The 18,595-nt window shown below is 43.6% G+C and overlaps 6 protein-coding genes across 6 annotated transcripts; 1 reads left to right on the top strand and 5 right to left on the bottom strand.

Moving 5' to 3' along the window:
- Positions 1–684: 684 nt before the first annotated feature.
- Positions 685–1,971, bottom strand: EAE97_002182 (uncharacterized protein; the record flags this gene model as incomplete). Its single annotated transcript, XM_038872693.1, has 1 exon — positions 685–1,971. The coding sequence occupies one exon, from the start codon at positions 1,969–1,971 to the stop codon at positions 685–687; it is 1,287 nt and encodes a 428-aa protein (XP_038735899.1).
- Positions 1,972–5,028: 3,057 nt separating this feature from the next.
- On the bottom strand, positions 5,029–5,940 carry EAE97_002181 (uncharacterized protein; the record flags this gene model as incomplete). The annotated part of the gene is made up of 1 exon (XM_038872692.1): positions 5,029–5,940. The coding sequence occupies one exon, from the start codon at positions 5,938–5,940 to the stop codon at positions 5,029–5,031; it is 912 nt and encodes a 303-aa protein (XP_038735898.1).
- A 2,539-nt stretch (positions 5,941–8,479) lies between these two features.
- Positions 8,480–10,003, bottom strand: EAE97_002180 (uncharacterized protein; the record flags this gene model as incomplete). The annotated part of the gene is made up of 1 exon (XM_038872691.1): positions 8,480–10,003. The coding sequence occupies one exon, from the start codon at positions 10,001–10,003 to the stop codon at positions 8,480–8,482; it is 1,524 nt and encodes a 507-aa protein (XP_038735897.1).
- Positions 10,004–13,132: 3,129 nt separating this feature from the next.
- Positions 13,133–14,749, bottom strand: EAE97_002179 (uncharacterized protein; the record flags this gene model as incomplete). Its single annotated transcript, XM_038872690.1, has 1 exon — positions 13,133–14,749. One exon carries the CDS (start codon positions 14,747–14,749, stop codon positions 13,133–13,135), a length of 1,617 nt encoding a protein of 538 aa, XP_038735896.1.
- Positions 14,750–15,563: 814 nt separating this feature from the next.
- EAE97_002178 (uncharacterized protein) lies at positions 15,564–16,740 on the bottom strand (the record flags this gene model as incomplete). Its single annotated transcript, XM_038872689.1, has 8 exons — positions 15,564–15,614; positions 15,669–15,763; positions 15,871–16,108; positions 16,167–16,180; positions 16,239–16,341; positions 16,403–16,531; positions 16,606–16,631; positions 16,683–16,740. The coding sequence occupies 8 exons, from the start codon at positions 16,738–16,740 to the stop codon at positions 15,564–15,566; spliced, it is 714 nt and encodes a 237-aa protein (XP_038735895.1).
- Positions 16,741–17,020: 280 nt separating this feature from the next.
- Positions 17,021–18,585, top strand: EAE97_002177 (uncharacterized protein; the record flags this gene model as incomplete). The annotated part of the gene is made up of 2 exons (XM_038872688.1): positions 17,021–18,386; positions 18,500–18,585. The coding sequence occupies 2 exons, from the start codon at positions 17,021–17,023 to the stop codon at positions 18,583–18,585; spliced, it is 1,452 nt and encodes a 483-aa protein (XP_038735894.1).
- Positions 18,586–18,595: the final 10 nt, after the last annotated feature.

The following is an 18,595-nucleotide window of genomic DNA, read 5'->3' as shown; positions in this document are numbered from 1 at the left end:
ATGGGTTTAAATATTTGGAATATTTGCAAACTCTTCAGATCCGGATTGATTAAGTGGTTGTTGCTCCAGCCTCATCTTGGTCATCTTAATAGATCCTAGTTGGTCGTAACTATACTACCACATCACACTGAATAGTTGGAGCCAATTTCTTTGCTTAATGACTTCTTAATCTGGTAGAGGTGGATTGGATACGAACAGCGTGAAGATTTTGTAATTTGAACGACCAGTTACATAGAAGCTCAAGACATTAGAAATCAAAGACCCAAAAACCTCCAACCCATCATTAAGAAATCGTTAATAGTGATTCATCATAAATTTGCCAAACAGTGAGTAAATGTCGAATGCAAATTCTCCTCCCCAAGAGGTTAATCCAATGGCCCATTTGCATGTCTGAGTAGTGTCGACATCGGTGTCGATCCTGACTTTCAAAGTAAAGACATCGATTAACATGAGTTATTCACTCACTCATGCGGTCGTGTTTCTCACATTGTGAGTTGAGGCTAGGCTTTAATTTGACTCAAATAAATCTAAAAAGCGTTAGTAACGTTTACAAGGGTATGGTGCTGTGATTTCGTACCGTTATTTCAATCTAATATGTGCCTGATACTTGACATCATTGATATCTTTCCACAAGGGTAGGTCACATTTGAAGTTCACTGCCTCTAAGGACTTCTGATGACAGGTTCACCTAAGTTCACCATAGCCATGAGATTTTAATAGGTGATCTTTCAGCAATGCCTGATCCTTAAAACCGTGTCCAGGACCCCGAGAGCAATCCACAGCAGAACAGGAGTAAAAGCCATGCCATTTCTCCATGTGTTCCTTTAAGCGATGCTTTCTGTTGAACTCCTTTGCGCGGCCAGCACAACGTGGGATATCGCAAGTAAATTCCTTAGGGCCATCGATATGGATAGCTGTCGAGTGACGCCTGACTTCCGCAGTTGTGCCGAATATCGCATTGCACCTTGGGCATAAGAATCGCTTTTCATGTGCTCTATACCAGTGGGCTTGCAAGCCGGAAGAGTCTGTAAAGATCTTTGTATTGTTGCGCCTACACTTTTCATGTGGACACTTGCAAGGAAACTGACACTGATCAATTATAGTGCCTGATGGTGAATATTGGTTTTGGTTGTCCAAAGCTGCTGGCTCATGATTTGTGGCGACTTCCTGGATTCGAGAATGATCGTATGAATAGGAAGGTGAATACTGCGATTGGGCCATATTGACGAAAGCATATTGAGCCTCCGATGTATCGGAAGGCTTATGACCTCTCAAAATAATATCTGCTTGGTTCATTCGGCTATTATCTTCTGTAGCGACTTGCATTACTTCATTTACTGAAGCCACAAGGTTGTTCTGCTGACTTAGATCTTGCTCCCAGTTGCTTACATATCCTGATGAATCACACCCACTAAGGGAATACGCTTGCGAGCTTTTTATCGAAGTGTAATTGGTTGAGGGGTATTTAGTATTGAAATAGTGCTGTGTATCTGGATTCCCCAAACTCTGCCACCCCGCTTCAGGCTCATTTGACTGCCCTGGCTTCGCAAAGCTCGATTGAATCGCTTCATTGCCCACATGACTTTGTTTCATCCACCCGACACTTGGTACATGTAAATGCGCATTGTTGGCGAATGCTCCTGGATCGAGAGAGAGAGACGGGGAATCATAGGGTTCTCCAGTTGAAGTGCAGAATGATTGAGTGAATGATGCGTAACCACTGGAATAAGGGATGCATGGATTTTGAAACTGGTGTGTGGACTGGTTTCCAATAGGACTTGAATCCACTGATTGAGAACAATAGGGGACATTGCTAACATAGGCCTCATGGACTAAGTTTGAGTAGCCATCAGGGCGAAAAATGTTGTTGGTGGTTATGTACCGAGGGTTGGGAGGTAAATCCTGGCTAGCATGCTGACAATGGCATTGGTCTTCCCTGAAGCCACACAATCTACACACCCTACACGCCATAATTCTTTGTTGTATCGCAGACAATATTTTCCAACAATTTGTGAAGTTAATAGCACGGGAACTTAGTCAAATAGAGGTAATATTTCGCAAATAGTGTTCCGCGCCCCTGAATGAGTATCTACGTTTGCGGAAAGTCATCATTAGTAAAAATACAACTTTCAAATGCCCAAGAATATAGCGTCTATTGATAAGACTCACCGAAGACTAATCGTCCTTATTGAATGAAAGTTTGCGCTGGGCTTATCATACTAGATATGCTTCTAAATCGAAATGAGAAAATACAAATTTGTGACGGGCCTCAAGTTCCTTCTAGATACTTAACATGTTTTTGTATGAACAATTTGTAGGCGAAAGAAAGATCTTATACACCCCATATTACTTTCATCATTTTGGGCAGGCTGAGCATTATACTATAGTTAAGAGGGCATTATGGCTGTAAGTGACGCTCTTTTTAGAGGGCAATTGAAAAGCTCTAACCCCTCGTTATACCCGCCTCAGATGAATAGCAATTGGTATTGAATGGTGTCCAGAAGCCGGGCAATTGGGGCCTCACAGATTGCATTTCGGCCAATGAAGTAACTATAATGAGAATATTGATGAATCTCAACATTGGGCAGTGCAAAGCATCTACAAGAAGGAAAAAAAGGCAAAGAAACATAGAGAGAAAGGGTGGCTTATGGAAAATTGTGAGGAAAGGCTGGTGATCGTGAGGATTGAACATCGAAGATAATTTTTTTATGGCGGGGTAAACAGTGATGTAGCAACTTCAATAGATCAAATGGAACAAAACAAAAGCTAGATTGAAATAAACAATTTGCATCTACAGATTGGACTGGAAAATACTTCAAAAATGAAGTGAATCTCATAGATCCAGCAAATGTCTTAGCACATAGCGAGGCTGAGGTAGAGCAATTATGAAATTTACCTACATTGCGGCCTTTTCTCCTTGCCTGCCTAATGAAGCTCCGATCGGAACCGGTCCTCATGAAGAGCAGTAGAAGCTCAAACTACATTGGGAGAGGAAGTTGTCCTCGTGGTTGCTGGTGCATTAGTGTAGGGGCAATTGTACATGATGGGCAATCATGGGCAGATTCACCAGATGACAAGAACTTTCGCTGCGGTTCGAAGAAATTGACCTTGAAAGTAGTTCTGTAGTGACCGTTTGATTCGGCAACGAAAATGCGTGTTAGACCTAGGTTATTCATTGAGTCTGAAACTGAGATGCTGGAAATACCGGTAACACGAATAACCTCGCGTATATCGAATCGATCCGTCTTCTTCGACTCACGAGACTGAGGTCAATAATAATCGAGAGCTTTGAAGTGTTTTAATTCTAGGCGAGCGGATTTCCTACCTTTCTATACTCATGGCTTTGAATCGCCTAGGGCGAACACATTTGCGGCGATAAATTCCTGCCAAACATTGAGAGACCTACTTTGTTCTCTGTCTCGCGTTCTTAAAGCGCCTTGGGCAATTGTATGATTAGGTCACCGAGCTCACAGGCGAGCCACGCATAAAAAGCTGCGCTTCCCCACAAGCAACAATGCAATTCGGTTTTGTGTGTATCCTAGACGTCCGATAAAGTCAATTCTAATCGGTCAGACATAAAGGTCTCTTGTCCAAATTGCTTTGGGCAACGGAACACATGCTAGGGGCAAAATTGTTTCCCGGATGTCAAAGAATAATGTTCGTATTCATCACAACCGCCCAAACGGTGTAAAGCACAGCGACTGTTGACACTACTACGACACTGATCGCAGCTACCGAAAAAATGCCCCATACAGACACCGTAACCAATGCCAGTGAAGCTAAAGGTGATTCTTCATTCGACAGCAGTCATCATACCAGACCCTGGCCAGCACAGGGGGAAGTAACACACAACTCGGACATTTGGAACCCTGGCAATTCTTTTGGGAGAGCGATATTGAGTTATGCCGAAGAGATCAATTCTTTGCCTACCGTCACCACATCTTGGCCGCTGCGAGAGCTGTGCAAGCACCCAGAGTATCGTTGGTGTCAATATTGTAAAGTCGAGATACAGATGAGGTCAATTGCTAGCGTATATTTTGCTTTTTGCACTACATTAGCAGTGCAGCCGGCAGGCTCGGACCACCAGTTCCCCCAAAATCACCAATCCACATCAAAACCTATGTATGTTCTGAGCGACAACTTAATAAATCAACATGAATGGCTTATGGGCTTCATAGGTTTTAATACGTGGACCTATCTAGGTTGTGTTAGAGCTTGCGTTGCAGCGTGATTCGGACAGGTGTCTGAAATCTTGGTGCAGACAAAAGTTTGAAATACGTTTGTTTACTCTCACTATCTTGCAAAGACGACAGTTTTGTTATTTAGAACTGGCGCCCGTTTGCCGATCATATGGAATGAAACATCAACCCACTCACAATCTTACCGTAAGTGTGTCTCTCGAGGAACCGTATACTGGAAGGGTCTCAATACATTAATGGTACCGTCGGATACCTAGATTGATCTACTATACATACACACTCCACCAGCCAGGTCACTGCTCAAAACATCTGCTGATATCCCGAAATTCTGCTAGGTTCGATCGAACCACCGCCACAAGGAGGCCTACACAATGGTCTAGCACAACAAGCTTTCGTGGTGGGCTTGTTGACTTCCACGACATTACGGACATCATCTTGGAGATACATGAGAAGGATTATAGATATGTAATTGTTTGGGAAATTGAAAAAGTCCACCGAAATAATTCAACGAGAAATCCAAAAGACTGATATTTAAACATCGCGTAAAAATCATGGGTATCGTCAGCAAACAAACACGATTCCCTTTAACATAACACAAAAAGCTCATTTCAACACAACCACAACCCCAACAGTCGCCCGTGACAAGATCCTCATCAATCGTTACCGAAAAAAATGCTAGTGCTATGCAACCGGGGCACCTTATATATAGACCCATACATATAATTCTAAGATGAAAAATTGCGATGTTAGCCCTGCATTCCTTTAGCTGGGAAAAGTCTTCATACCTGTTATGAATCATTTCTCTCATAGCCATCTTTTACAAGAAGCCTCACGCATGACGACTGTGCATATGGTCCGTCAACAACACCTGTTCTTTAAATCCATTGCCAGATCCCCGATCGCAGTAAGGAACAAGACAGCAATAAGGTCCATGCCACCTGTCATTATGCTCGCGAAACTTGTCTTTCCTGTTGAACTCTCTCGCACGAGCTTGGCATCCTCCGATATGACAGTAATGCTTTTTGGCACCGGTTTGATGTATAGCTTCATCATGGCGGTTAAGTTCATTGGCCGTTCCGAACATGGCACCATCAATCGGACATTGATATTGCTTATCATGTACACGAAACCAATGACGTCGCCAATCCGAGTGTTCTCGGTAGTTCTTTTGCTTGTCTGAAGACTTCGCAAGGCAACTTGCATGTTGACAGATCCCCGGACTCCAGACGTCTGAACTCGCATCCGCATCATATGAGGCATTGATTTGCATATCAGTTTGATGAGTCGGGTTGCGAGTGGCGGCAAGTTGTTCAAGAGGGATGTTGTCAATAGGTGCGAACGTGGGTGTGTATGTGGGTGTATAAGTTGCCTGTTGCTGATAGCGATTCCCTAAAGGCCAAGCTTCCTGAGGTTCGATGCTGGTTGACATTGTCGGGCGGTCAAAGGGCGGAGATTGGGAATCGTGTGGCTGAATTTGATCGCTGTATTGTGCTCCTCCGTCGGTGTATGAATACGCGTATGGTTGTTGCATCTGGACAGCAGGTTGGATGGGAGCTGTGGTAATAGATGCAGGCGTAAAAGTGCTATAGCCTGGGGTAATGACTGGATCTTGATGCTGAAATCTTGGTGGAAGCCTGAAAGCATACGCTACCGGACCTTCTGGTTGTTGATAAAGAGCACGATCGTGAATGTACTGTTCCTCCCAAGTGGGACTCGTAAATTGGTTGCCGTGAGAACTCATCTCGCCAATTTTCTCTTGGGGAATAATCAAGAAACTATAAAATATTCTCAGAAGATTGATGGTGCTTGAACTTGCCACTGCCACCCAAAGATTGAAGATGTTGAGTGATTCTTTTTTGTTCATAGAACGAAGGGGTTAAGGCCATTCTATGCTATTTAAAATTCAAGTGGAAGAGTTAGGGCATCCTTGGGGTAACCCAAGGGCATGATATCAAGAGCATCTTCGAACCTAAAGTGTGAGTTGAAGTAAGTAAAGCTCACCGAAAGGAGCAGTTCTTCATACCTCCAATCAAGATCGTAAGTCTGGTATGGGGAATACTTAGGGCAAATGGGGCAGCTTCTGGGGCAGTCTACATACCTTGTCTATTGAAAAAATTGGCACATTGTAGAAGCCTCAAAAAGCAAGGCAGATTGTCAGGAATTCGCTCATAAGATAGGAGAAAATGGATGATGAGGAACCTATTTCTAGAAATACTGTATAATATTGAGATTTTGTCCAAGTCTAGCTACTGAATGGAATAAAGATACCGCAAACAGACCACCTGGAATAGGGGAGAGCTTTGCTCCAAATTTTGGCTCTCTAAAACGCTAGAGTAGATAGCCAGCCTTGAGCCCAAAAAGGCTCTGGTTTGAAGCACATCGTGCTCAGAAAGAAACGAAAATGAAGGGTTCGTATTGCTTTTTTGCAGTTATCTCACCATAAGCAGTCTGTATCAGTACCATTCTGACTCGCTTCCCCTGAACTCAACCGACATAAAAATGGAATATTCGCATTCTCCCTGCTAAAAGACTTCTGTGTGCTGATTAGCCTATGATTCAAAAGTCTGGGCAAAACAGTAAGATGCTACTCACACGTTGAATTCTCGAAAGAACACACATCTGAATACTTAGACCCATTTGGAAGATCGTTTTTTTAAAAGGAACGGACCGAGAGACTGACTGCAATATGTGGTGATATCTCGTGCAGGCGTTGTACCTTTATCATTGTATATCTTCTGACAAAAGGCATATCTCCCTCCGTATGCACAATCGTAAGAGTATTCTCACTCCAAGCCATAAAGACTGGGGTCAATTAGCTACGCAGAGCAAGTATGACTATTTCATACCGACAGGATGGTCGTTCTAGTACTGGCGGGCACAAAAGAATTCGACGATAATTTCTCCTTGAAAAAGTGAGATAAAAGGAAGTCAAGAACATCTTATATTCTGCATGTTGCTAGAAAGGCGTAGCAACTCGGTGGATAGGAGCATCTGGATACTCAGTGCTTGAAAAGAGTCGCCCAACAGGGAGAAAAACAAACCTTGACCGCGATGATGAGTAGCACCTAGGATGACACGGCGCACCAATAAGAATAGAGTTTATAATTTAGCCTACTGTAATTGTCGCTCAAAATTCCAACAATTTCCAAACGGTGTCATGATGATCGCATCTGTCGAAACTAGGCATTTCGCCCTTCCCAGGGCGATCTGTACGAAATGCCCCAAACATACAGCTCATTTTCTTTGCTCAATTGCGGTCGATAAAGGTAAACCTTAGGAATGAAGCTTTGCGACAGGCAGCCCAATAGGCTCAGAACGGGGCATAATTTTTTTTGTATCTTTCGCCCGGTCAGCCTACAGTCAACGTGCCATTCTGTCCAAAATCTGTTGATGTTGCATATGGGGCATTATAGCCCCTGTAGTTGCATGAGCGCATCATTGACAGATAAAAGTGATTAAGCCTCACATTCCACCAGAGGCGAGAGAGATTGCCAGCATGTCCTGAATTCATGTCCTGATTGATGAGGTTTGGGGCATAAAATACTACGAAAACGATAAAGAATTTCCCCAATGCACTTACGAAACGCCGCATGACAGAAGTACACTAGAAAATTAACTGACATAGGCGTGCTTACACCCCAGTCTAAGAAAACTTTTGGCAAGGTCGGTGAAAGATTGCCGAGTGCTGCGGTACGGAAGAAGTAGCCACCAGATATCAAGCGCTGCATAGTGAGGCTGCGAGCCTTTCCAACTTCTTATCAATCTGCGAGTTATTTTCACGGAGTTGAAACAGTAGATAGTTGTGCAAGATGATTCGAATTTTGGAGTCACGCAAATTCAGGTTTCGTCAAGAGTTGTAGATGGCGAGATAGTGCCAGAGCCGCAGAAATTGAACGCATTTTCAACTATGTTTTCTTGCTAATAAATTGAAGTAAATGGCTGAAGGTACGTTGTCCGTGTCTGAAATAATAGCTTCGATACACACAGAATTTTCCCCACTTTAGAAAGTTTATCTACATGCAATTGTACCCCAAGGAAAGCAGGAAACACTTCGAGGAGAAGAAATCTGGAATTCGCAGTCAGGTAGGCAGAGCAGACCGATAGACTCATACAGGTTTATATATAAACACAAGGATCAGAAACCAAGCACCCCAGCCTCTATGCTCTTTTCGACGATGCTGATCAAGTGCATCGTGGTCCTTGAATCCATGATCAAGCCCCCTTACACACCCTTGATACTGGCATGGGAATGGCCCATGCCATTTATCACGGTGATCATTCTACTTATCTCTTCTCGTGAACACCTTAGTACTCCGTTGACAAGTCGGAACCTGGCATTTCCAATGTTTAGCATCTGCTTTACCAAAATGATGAACAGAAAGCCGATGGCGCTTGGCTTCTGCTTTTGTGCCGTACCTCCTTTCGCTATTTGGACAATCTGGCAAGCCGCAGAGATGTTGCTTGTGGTGAGCACGTATAAAATGGCCTTGCCAGTCTTTGTATTTACTGTACAACCAGGGCTTGTTTGTTCGCTTGCGTTGACACTGAGGATGCAGACATACGCTTGGAAAGCTTCTCGGGCAGAATTGATCAATTGCTAAAGTACGTATATAATCGATTTCTGAGCTTTTGCTTCGTCCCATATTATGAACTTCTCCTAGAATCTGGACGCCATTCGAGGGAAAAGGAAGTATTGGTGAATGTGAATTTATGTAGTTGGAAGCATGTTGTTGATACGCGATTTTGGTATAGGGTAATTGAGAGGCATGAGAGGGATGAAAGCTCGGGGCGGTTGTATTCTTATTCGAAGTATTTGCGTCATTATAGCTCTGAGATTCTTGACATGAAACGGAAATATTCGATGGATGCGACATACTGTGGGACAGAACAGCACCACTGCAATGCGTGCCCGGGACTCCAGGAGGATTTTTCCACAAATCAGTGGGGTGCACAGTCAGAATATCCGATCTGTTTGTGCTTGAAGAGATTGGTGCCATGCCCAAAGGTACCGCGTTTGTGATTGAATGATATGATGTAAGTGCTTGAGGAGGCTGTGCCAGACGGTTTTCAAAGCCATCTTGCCTGAAATAAACGGCAGAACAAGAACCATGATGATTGTACTTTACAGGTACATAAGCAGATGAACTTGGCGAGAGGTTCTTAGTTTGATAGTGACCTTCCATGGGGGCTTTTCGGTATGAACTGAGTTCCGCAATCGAGTTGTTCACTGACTGGCTCCCTTGATAGGCTCTAGGATCGAGTTGACCTTCAGAAGCACCTTGAAGTAGATCCGTACAAGATTCAAGATCGGAAGGAGGAGATGTGAAAGGTTGAAATTTGGATACAGTATTTATACCGTCTCCTGAATCGTAAGACCGAAAGGCTGGAGAGGTACTGCTTGCCGCATCGTTTTGAAAAGAACGAATAGGCAATGAAGTGCGTAAAATTTCATGTAAAGGCGATTCTAGATTTTGTAGAAACCCATAGTCATGAGGCACGTCACCGTGAATATAAAAAGGATGCTTGGACTTTGGAGATATATATGGTTCGACTTTTACATCAGAATTGCAACTCTCTTTGTGCCCAATAATGCTATCACTGTTCTTTGGTGACTGTATCTTAGCCGATGGATGGTTGTAATAGTTTTGCACCAAGTCCATGCCAGTGTCTTCAGTCTTGTATAAGCTACTTGCGTGTCCTAGCTTCGAAAAGTATCCTACAACCTCCTCGCAGTGGGCAATAGTATCGGTGGGATTCGTGGCGGGTAGGGAGCTGATATAACGGGACCTGGATGGAATCGGCATAGATATTTTGTGATAAACGGACAAGTGATATTTGTAGTGAAAGACCGCGCCTAGGTTCGTTTCTTTATAAATATAAGAGCTGGGAAATCGGGTCGTTGTTGTGGAGAAATGTGTGTTTATAAAGAGCCAGGCAGGAGAAAAAACTCGCACTGGTCCCGTAACAGCTTTTTGTGATTTGGGAGGGGCTTATCAGCAATATTTATTGTTGAGGGGTAGGTGGTGCATCAAGTAGATAAGGAACGACGACGTCAATGAGACAATTAAAGACTGACCATGTGCAGTACAGATCTTGCGATCATGTCAGTCAATCGTACATGCGTAATCAATAGGTCCCCAGGAAACAACAATCCAGTGAAGCTAGTAAGGAGGCGAAGTTTTATGGATTTGAATCCAAAACTCAATGGTTGGTTGATGAAATGCCACCTCAAAGGGGTGTTTTGAGGGCATCCAGGCAGAATCATGGCATGTTCTGCTTGTTTGTGACACGAGAACAACGACACTGCGCCCCGTACCATCACCACGCTCACTCATCAAGAATTTGATTCCAAGCCGTACTGAGGAAACGAGATTGCAAACTGGCCCGATAATTGCCAAGGATCCGAAGACCTAGCATGGCAAGGAAACGATAGCTTTCAGGGACGATAGCATGGAAAGTTCGAGGACTTCCTACGACAGAATCTTGTCGCGAACATCTTATCTTCAAATTGCAAGAAGTGTTTCGCACCCAAAACAAGAGAACAGAGGCTGTGCAATGGTCATATGAAGGTAGTAGAGGTCAAAAGAATGAGAAAATAAGGAGATATTGCCTGATACATGCACTGAGTTGTATGTTATCCATATGTATAAGCAGGCCTGATCTGCGACTGTAGAATGGATAAATCAAACATAAACATGCGGTGAGCCGGTGAGCCAAATGAGTTGAGAAGGCTGAGAAATTGAAAGTTCATCATTCAAGTGAAATGAATTTCTTAAGTATGGGAATTCGAACATAGAGGGGTTATTGTCAATAATGGACACGTAGATGGGTATATTGCGAAAGGTTGCATATAGCCGGACTACCGATATGCTTGTGCTGGGATGTTTACCCAAAATGGACGGAGTCCGGCACCGAAAGGATGGTGGGATTATGGATGATCAAGATATGAAATAAGAGATAGTGCGAAGTTGAAGAATCGCTCGCAATCATGAATAAAAGAAGTTACAGTATCGAGGGACGAAGGGAATTCGAATATATACGTCTCAAGAATAATCGATCGCCCAGGGCGGATTATGGAACTCCAACTGTTCGTACTCAGATCTTTGAACCGGTGCCGCCCTCAGCTTACTGAGTTAGACATTGAAGAATAAAAATGCAAGGCGACGGTACACGATGTTATACCATCTTCGGTGCATGAGTAACAATGCACATGGCATGTTTGTTAGTCAGATTGTTTGACGTTGGTCTTAATAACAGCGAGATGGGATCCAGCCTTCGAACTACTTCGTAACAACTAAGCTACGCTAATGGCTTAGAGAATGTCGGAGATGTTCGTGGGGAAAAACATCTATAAAAAAAGATGAATGGCAATGTGAGGTAGATGATTGCACAAATGAGAGAATTTGAGGGTTCATTTGCCTTCCCTCATGGTCATCAAGGACGGGACCTCCATGCAGGAGTTGACCAGAGACTTTGATCAAAAATCCCCTGCTTCTATCCTTTCTCCAATTTTATGGCTTTCTTCTCGATTGCATTGCAAGATACGACTCGTTTGGCACGAGTAAATTCCTAAACGCAATCGTCCTTCAAAGAAAAGAATAAGCTCCACCAAGACCCGTATCAGGTGTCAACTACCATCCCAGATAATCGCTAACCCTTTCCCATAGAACATTTCGAGTCCTTGGCATTGCAGCCCCGCTAGAGCACTGATGTTTTGAGAAATGATCGCGCGTCCTGCCATCGATAAGGTTGGAGCTCAAGAAGTTTGATTACATTTGCGAAAGCTCTTCATTTCAGCTTGATCCAACAATATATTGCCTCATAAAATCCCATGGTATCCTGGGGATCTTGAATCCTAAGATAAATTCGCCCTTGGGAATTGTGATGTGTATGTAGATTTGAATTTGAAGAGATGTAAGCGACGTTGATATTTCCGTTCTGGTCGATGAAATGGCACGATTTCGAAGTTGCTTCTGTCGGAAAAGTCTTGCGAAGTTGCTGGAAAAATTATCTTCTCTGTTCTAGTTGACGTGAAAAAGAACTTCGGGCGCTCACGGGAGAAGATTCTAGTCCGAATTAGGCATCGATGCATTGCTGTCCACAACGAATTAAAACATTACCAATTCCACAGCCAATAATCTCTCTGGATGATCATTATATTTTGTACGTTCATTAATACCTAGTTCTATGACAAGATCTCTGATAAGATAGTTTTCGCGCTCGTTTGGAACGACACGAAAGGTAAGTATTTTAAGTCTAATTGCAAAAGACATGACTGCACATGTGCAACATAAAGTACATGCAGAAGTTTACTTCAGCAATCAAGATTGTAAGACCACTCGAAGTGGTCTCGAGCGCTGACGGAAACCGAGATCACTAGAGATCAATCCCACCCAAGAGAGAGAGGTCAGATGGAATGAGAGGATATTGAGACAAAATGCCAAATGGAAAGTCATACAAGTAACCGAGTACTACAAAGGCATCAAAGCGATTATACTTGCCGACGGTTCTGCTGCTGTTATCTTGCAGATGGATGGACGGCGAAACGATCTATAGCAACACGAGAGCCTCTACTTTCGTTGAAATTCTGTCAAATGACCACGCAGGATCTAGGGAGAAAGATGATGTCCAAACTATTATAGAGAGATGAGTTTGTGAGAGCTTTCAGGCGAGGACTGAGAATTCGGTGGCTTCAATGTATGGAGAAACTACTCGGTAACCCCTGAGAACAATGAGTAGTGTACCAAGTAGACCGAAGGAATCCATGAAATCTTCCGATCTTTGTAAAATTGAAACATATGATATACTAGTTCAATACTGTATACATCCCAAATCATGTCACTATAATACAAAGCTGCCCATATATCCACCCTCCTCAATCGAACAATCAAAAGTCTACGGCTAATTAGCCTTCTCCAAAGTTGCGGCCGATACTAATGTCCCCAATCCCAGTATCCCCTTCGATCACCCATGTCACCCCTCTTAACACAACCCGGAGAAACGTGATCTTCCAAACCTCCCCAGGGCCAGATTGCCACGAAACATACCTCATCATAACCACACTTTCCACATTCCAGCCAGGTGGTCCAATCCAATCCATTGATCAATTCTCTGATCAATTGTTTTGCTTCCTTTTCTTTTGCACCCTTTTCATCACTACCTATTAATTCTCTGACTTCAAACAAAGTATTGCAAATATCACGAGACACCTTGAGAATAGCGGCGTGAATCAAATGATCTGCATCCGTTTCCGGTGTCACCGGTCTTAGATAGTGATTCGCGCATTTCTCAATCGAGGAAGGAATATCAATCTTTTTGTAATCCGTATGCGCATCCAACAGCAATTTGATTTCCGATAATAACGCGGCTTCTGACGTCTCATTTTGAACCATAAACTTGAGACGATCCGAATACCTCGTAACAATCATATCCACGACATTTTGCCAGTTGATCGTTTCTCTCTTCTCGTACTCTCCAAATTTGAACAACTCCAGGATATCAGAGCGGATTCTCTCCAAATCACCTGATTCGGAAGGTCCGACCAATCTAGGAAGTTCAGAACGAGAAGGATTGGGGTTAGTAATATTGAGAGGGTAAAAGAAGGCAGAGATCATGGAAGAATAATCGACTTCTACTCTCCCCCCCATGATACCCTGGTACCTATAAACGAGAGCCCTCACATACTCAAAATGCCCCACGTCATCTTCCCCGTTCTGAAACCCTCCAGATTTGTCGTCTCTCTGAGAGGCACCTATGAACTCAAGCCTATCTTTGAAACTACATAGGATAATTTCAAATCCCGCTTCCATGCGAAGAATTCCTTCAATACCATACTCCTCGCCGATCCTACAAAGATCAGCTGCACGAATCCAATCATTGTTTGGCTCTGTTGAAGTGGGAGAAAGATTGCGAATAATGTAGTCTGTAGAATCAAGGGTTCCCATACTGATCTTCCCGGCGGACATTCCGTCGATGTAGATGAGTTTGGTGAGGGGCTTGGAGGTACGGTAGGTGTGGAGATAACCATGGCTATCTTCTTCTTTGTCATCAGAATCATGAACATTATCATCATGCTTGGCTTTGAGTTTAGGATGACTGTCCATTTGTACATGCGGAGGAGGACTTCTTCCCGGTCCTCCGGGAGGTTTCCCACCAGGACCTTTTCCTTTGCCTGGACCATGATTTCCAAGACCTCCAGGACCCCCAGGACCACGACCTCTTCTAGGACGTGCAAATACCTCCGCGTGCTCAATTTCGAAAGCTAACCATTCCATCCCCTCGACCGGCTCGGGTATGTGGGTTCCATGGTAAAAGAGAGTCCCTTCCGGTATGGTTGCTGGGAAAAAGGACACCCCATTATGTTTTAGAGAAGAACCCCATTGTCGCATAGACGAATGAATTGTGTTGAAGATCTCAGGTGCATTTGCGCGGGCATGTTCTATACTAGGACCATTGGATGTTTGGAGTAACAATGGTGCTTGATTAGGCACTGCACTAGCGCTAACTAATAGGAATAGTAGCGGAGCGAGAACTAGAGGCAGTGAAAGCATTCTCGATTTCATACCAGCTACTATCCTTCAAGTCAGAAGAACAATGACCAAAATGGTGAAAAGATTCCGAACCAGAGGAGGACGGACAACACTCTAGTATTTATGATTTCAAGGGCCAATACAATCAACAACAAGCAATAATAAGTAATAATAATGAAGTTGCGGGTACGCATACGCAGCTTACGACGACGCGATTCCTAAACTAATTTTTATCTTATCAATCTGATCAGTCAGGGATGCAGTGGCGATATGCAACCAATGAGTGAGCGGATTAAAAGGGGACTTGAAAGCTTGATCTGCAAGAGTGGGGCATAGTCTATCGGTTCCGAGCTGTCATTCCTTCGTCGGTGTGATTCATCCTCACTCAGCTGTTCGGTACACTGAAGTTGGCGAATGTGTATAAACAGAGAGGCAGCATAAATGAAGACGGTTCTCTTGAGTCGAGAAGAAAGAATCAAGTGCCACTTGATTGCAATTGCCATGTAGACTTTTGATTCACCCTACAATCACCTGCCTACTTCATTTGAGACTTACACCCAAGGAAGTGAGTTCTGACAACATTTGACTTGCTTGCGAATGAGAAAATGGTACATGAATTGCAGATTTACAGCGGGTGATAAATCAGAATAAACGAGTGTTTAGTTCAGAGGAACGTCAATGTCCAACATCAAATTCAAACCCAGCACTGCCTGACCAAAGCTCTAAATCTGGTATTAGGAACTAAAATCTCAATAGAAGTTTAGTAACAAGGGGATGAGATGCAATTGGATTTCATTATTTTCATCATTCATACTTATTTCCTGCCAGCGGCATGCTATAAGTCGATACCCTCCATCTCGGCCCATTGAACTATATATTTCTTGACCTAAACATCTTGAGCTTGGTACGATATAATATGGGGGGAATAATGATCACTAACCTGACTGTCAGGGGCAAGGTCCAACGCAAGGCAACCATCTAAATCCTTCTTGTCTGTTTCTGCGCCGGCTTTTAAAAGTGCTACTGCAGTGTCACCTGTATGTATGTTTTAGTAAGCTGAAAGATTTGTGACAAAATCATCAAAACTAATCGGGATATCTCCCAATCTGATATCTGAAGGCAAGTGAACAAAACTAACGTACCGTGACCTTCAGCAACGGCATGATGAAGTGGTGTCTGTCCCGCGACATCCGTAGGATTCAATGGACTTTTATTCTTCAACAATAACTCAACTAATGGGGTGGATCCAATAGCCGCTGCACGATGAATTGCATACTGTCCACGCTTGTCCTTAATTCTACAGGATGCAGGTGGGGTTTGCGAAAGTAGAAGTTTGGCTACTGGGAGGTTGTTTTTGGAGGTGGCAAAGTGCAGAGCGGTCTAAATGTCAGTTAGATGGTTGTTCGTAGGGGTGCTCAGAATAGTTTGAATGTCATACCTGGTCGGTGAAATCTAAGAGATGATGGGCATCAGTTGAACAGAACCACAACAAAGTAAGGGCATAACATACTCTTAGCATTCACTTCAGCCTCTTTCTTCAATAATAAGTTCACAATGTCGTCGCCTTCCTTGAGGCTGACAGCGATCATAAGAGGTGTCCATCCAGACCCATCCTACAATTATATCAACAAAGTTGCCCACAGTCTAGACAGGCACGATATGAAATATACACACCTGTACGTCGGGATCAAAATTCTTCACATTGGAAAGTAATATGACAATGTCCAAATGCCCATAAGAAACTGCCCAATGAATAGGCAATCTTTCGTCGTCATCTTTCAAGAAGGCGAGTTTTGGGTTGGCCTAAAATTTGTGAGTACTACTCATATTTGTATATAACCAAGTGTTCCATAGCAGAAAATATGGGGATCTCCTACATTGAGAAGGGACTCCACGATAGCAGCTAGATTCTTATTAGTAACAAAAGATGAGAGGAGAGGAGAGGGTATTATACTTCTACCATCTCGACAAGCCTGATGAATGGCGTATTTATCTTCTGATGGCTTTTCCATTGCGTTTCAATGAATTCAATATGATCTTGATGAAAGACTGATTGGAAGAAGAAATATTGTATTAAATTTATTTTGATATCATATGATGGCGTGGAGGAGAAGCCTGGAATGTAAAGCAACAGCCAATAGGTAACCTTGGAACCGACTTAGTGGCTAGTGTGGTGGCCAGTACGGTGGCTTGATGGTCCGTGGCTCACGTTCCTGAAGCTTTATCGCGATAAATTTCCAAATCGCAATCCTCACACGCGCAACTTATCAACATCAACCACTTCCATTCATTATGGCAACCGCAGTCGCATCGTTACCTTCGGACGATCAAATTAAATCTCTAATAAAACAAAATGCCAAACGAACACGTTCTCTTTTCGCAGATACAGAATCAATCCCCGATCCAAAATCTACAGAAACCGCAGACAAATTAGCATTAGTAGGAAGAGTCCACGCCGAATACGATCATGTTCGAGAATTACCAGCTGCCTTGGCTGCAAAACAAGCTGCCGCTGCTGGTAACAGGAGGAAGAAGGCCAAGGTTCAAGCTACAGATGGGGACTCGGCTGCAGACAACAATACTATGAAGATGATCGAAGGAATCCCATCACGAATTGAGAGTTCTGGGGCTGGAAGTAGCACCAGTCTTATAATCCGCGGTAAAGATACACCACCCAATGCGAACGGTCCTTCGATATCTACTGCGCAGAGTAATCTGCCATCCAGTAGTTTAGTGCGCAAACAGAATTTCGTCCAAGCAAAACCCGAATGGCATGCCCCATGGAAACTCATGCGCGTCATATCTGGACATTTAGGATGGGTACGTGCTTTGGCTGTTGAACCCGAGAATCGCTGGTTTGCTTCTGGAGCTGGAGATCGTACAATTAAGATATGGGATTTAGCGACTGGAGGATTGAAACTTACATTGACGGGACATATATCGACTGTGAGAGGATTGGCAGTTAGTCCTCGGCATCCATATTTGTTTAGTTGTGGAGAGGACAAGATGGTTAAGTGTTGGGATTTGGAAACCAACAAAGTGATTCGACATTATCATGGACATTTGAGTGGTGTTTATACTTTGGCTTTACATCCTACTCTGGATGTACTGGTTACGGGAGGAAGAGATGGTGTAGCACGAGTATGGGATATGAGGACCAGGAGTAACATCCACGTATTATCCGGACACAAAGGCACAGTATCAGATCTGAAATGCCAAGAAGCCGATCCACAAGTCATTACGTCCTCCCTTGATTCCACAGTCCGCCTATGGGATTTAGCAGCTGGAAAAAGTATGGGAGCCCTCACCCACCACAAAAAAGGTGTTCGCGCACTTGCCATTCATCCCAAAGAATTCACATTTGCAAGTGGCAGCGCAGGAAGCATCAAACAATGGAAATGTCCCGAGGGAGCCTTTATGCAAAACTTCGATGGTCAAAATGCTATCATCAATACACTCAGTGTTAACGAAGACAACGTATTATTCTCCGGAGGAGACAATGGATCGATGGCGTTCTGGGATTGGAAAACAGGCCATAGATATCAAGCGCTGGATTCTATCGCCCAACCGGGTTCTTTGGATGCGGAGGCGGGCATTTTCACGAGTTTATTCGATAAGACTGGGTTGAGATTGATCACGGGAGAGGCGGATAAAACTAGTATGTGCCTCTATTTCCTTTCCTTTCCTTCCCCTCTTCTTCCATCTTACCCTTGGCAACCTTTGCACCCCCATTCACAAGAAACAAATGCTAACTATCCATTCCCCCAACAGTAAAAGTATGGAAACAGGACGAACTCGCAACCCCAGAATCCCACCCCCTCGAATGGAAACCAGAGCTTGGACGACGAAAGTTTTAAATACATAAAT

The sequence above is a fragment of the Botrytis byssoidea genome (genome assembly GCF_014898295.1).
Source record: "Botrytis byssoidea strain MUCL 94 chromosome Unknown BBYS_004, whole genome shotgun sequence".
Lineage (NCBI taxonomy): Eukaryota > Fungi > Ascomycota > Leotiomycetes > Helotiales > Sclerotiniaceae > Botrytis > Botrytis byssoidea.
This window is presented reverse-complemented; position numbering and strand designations above follow the sequence as displayed.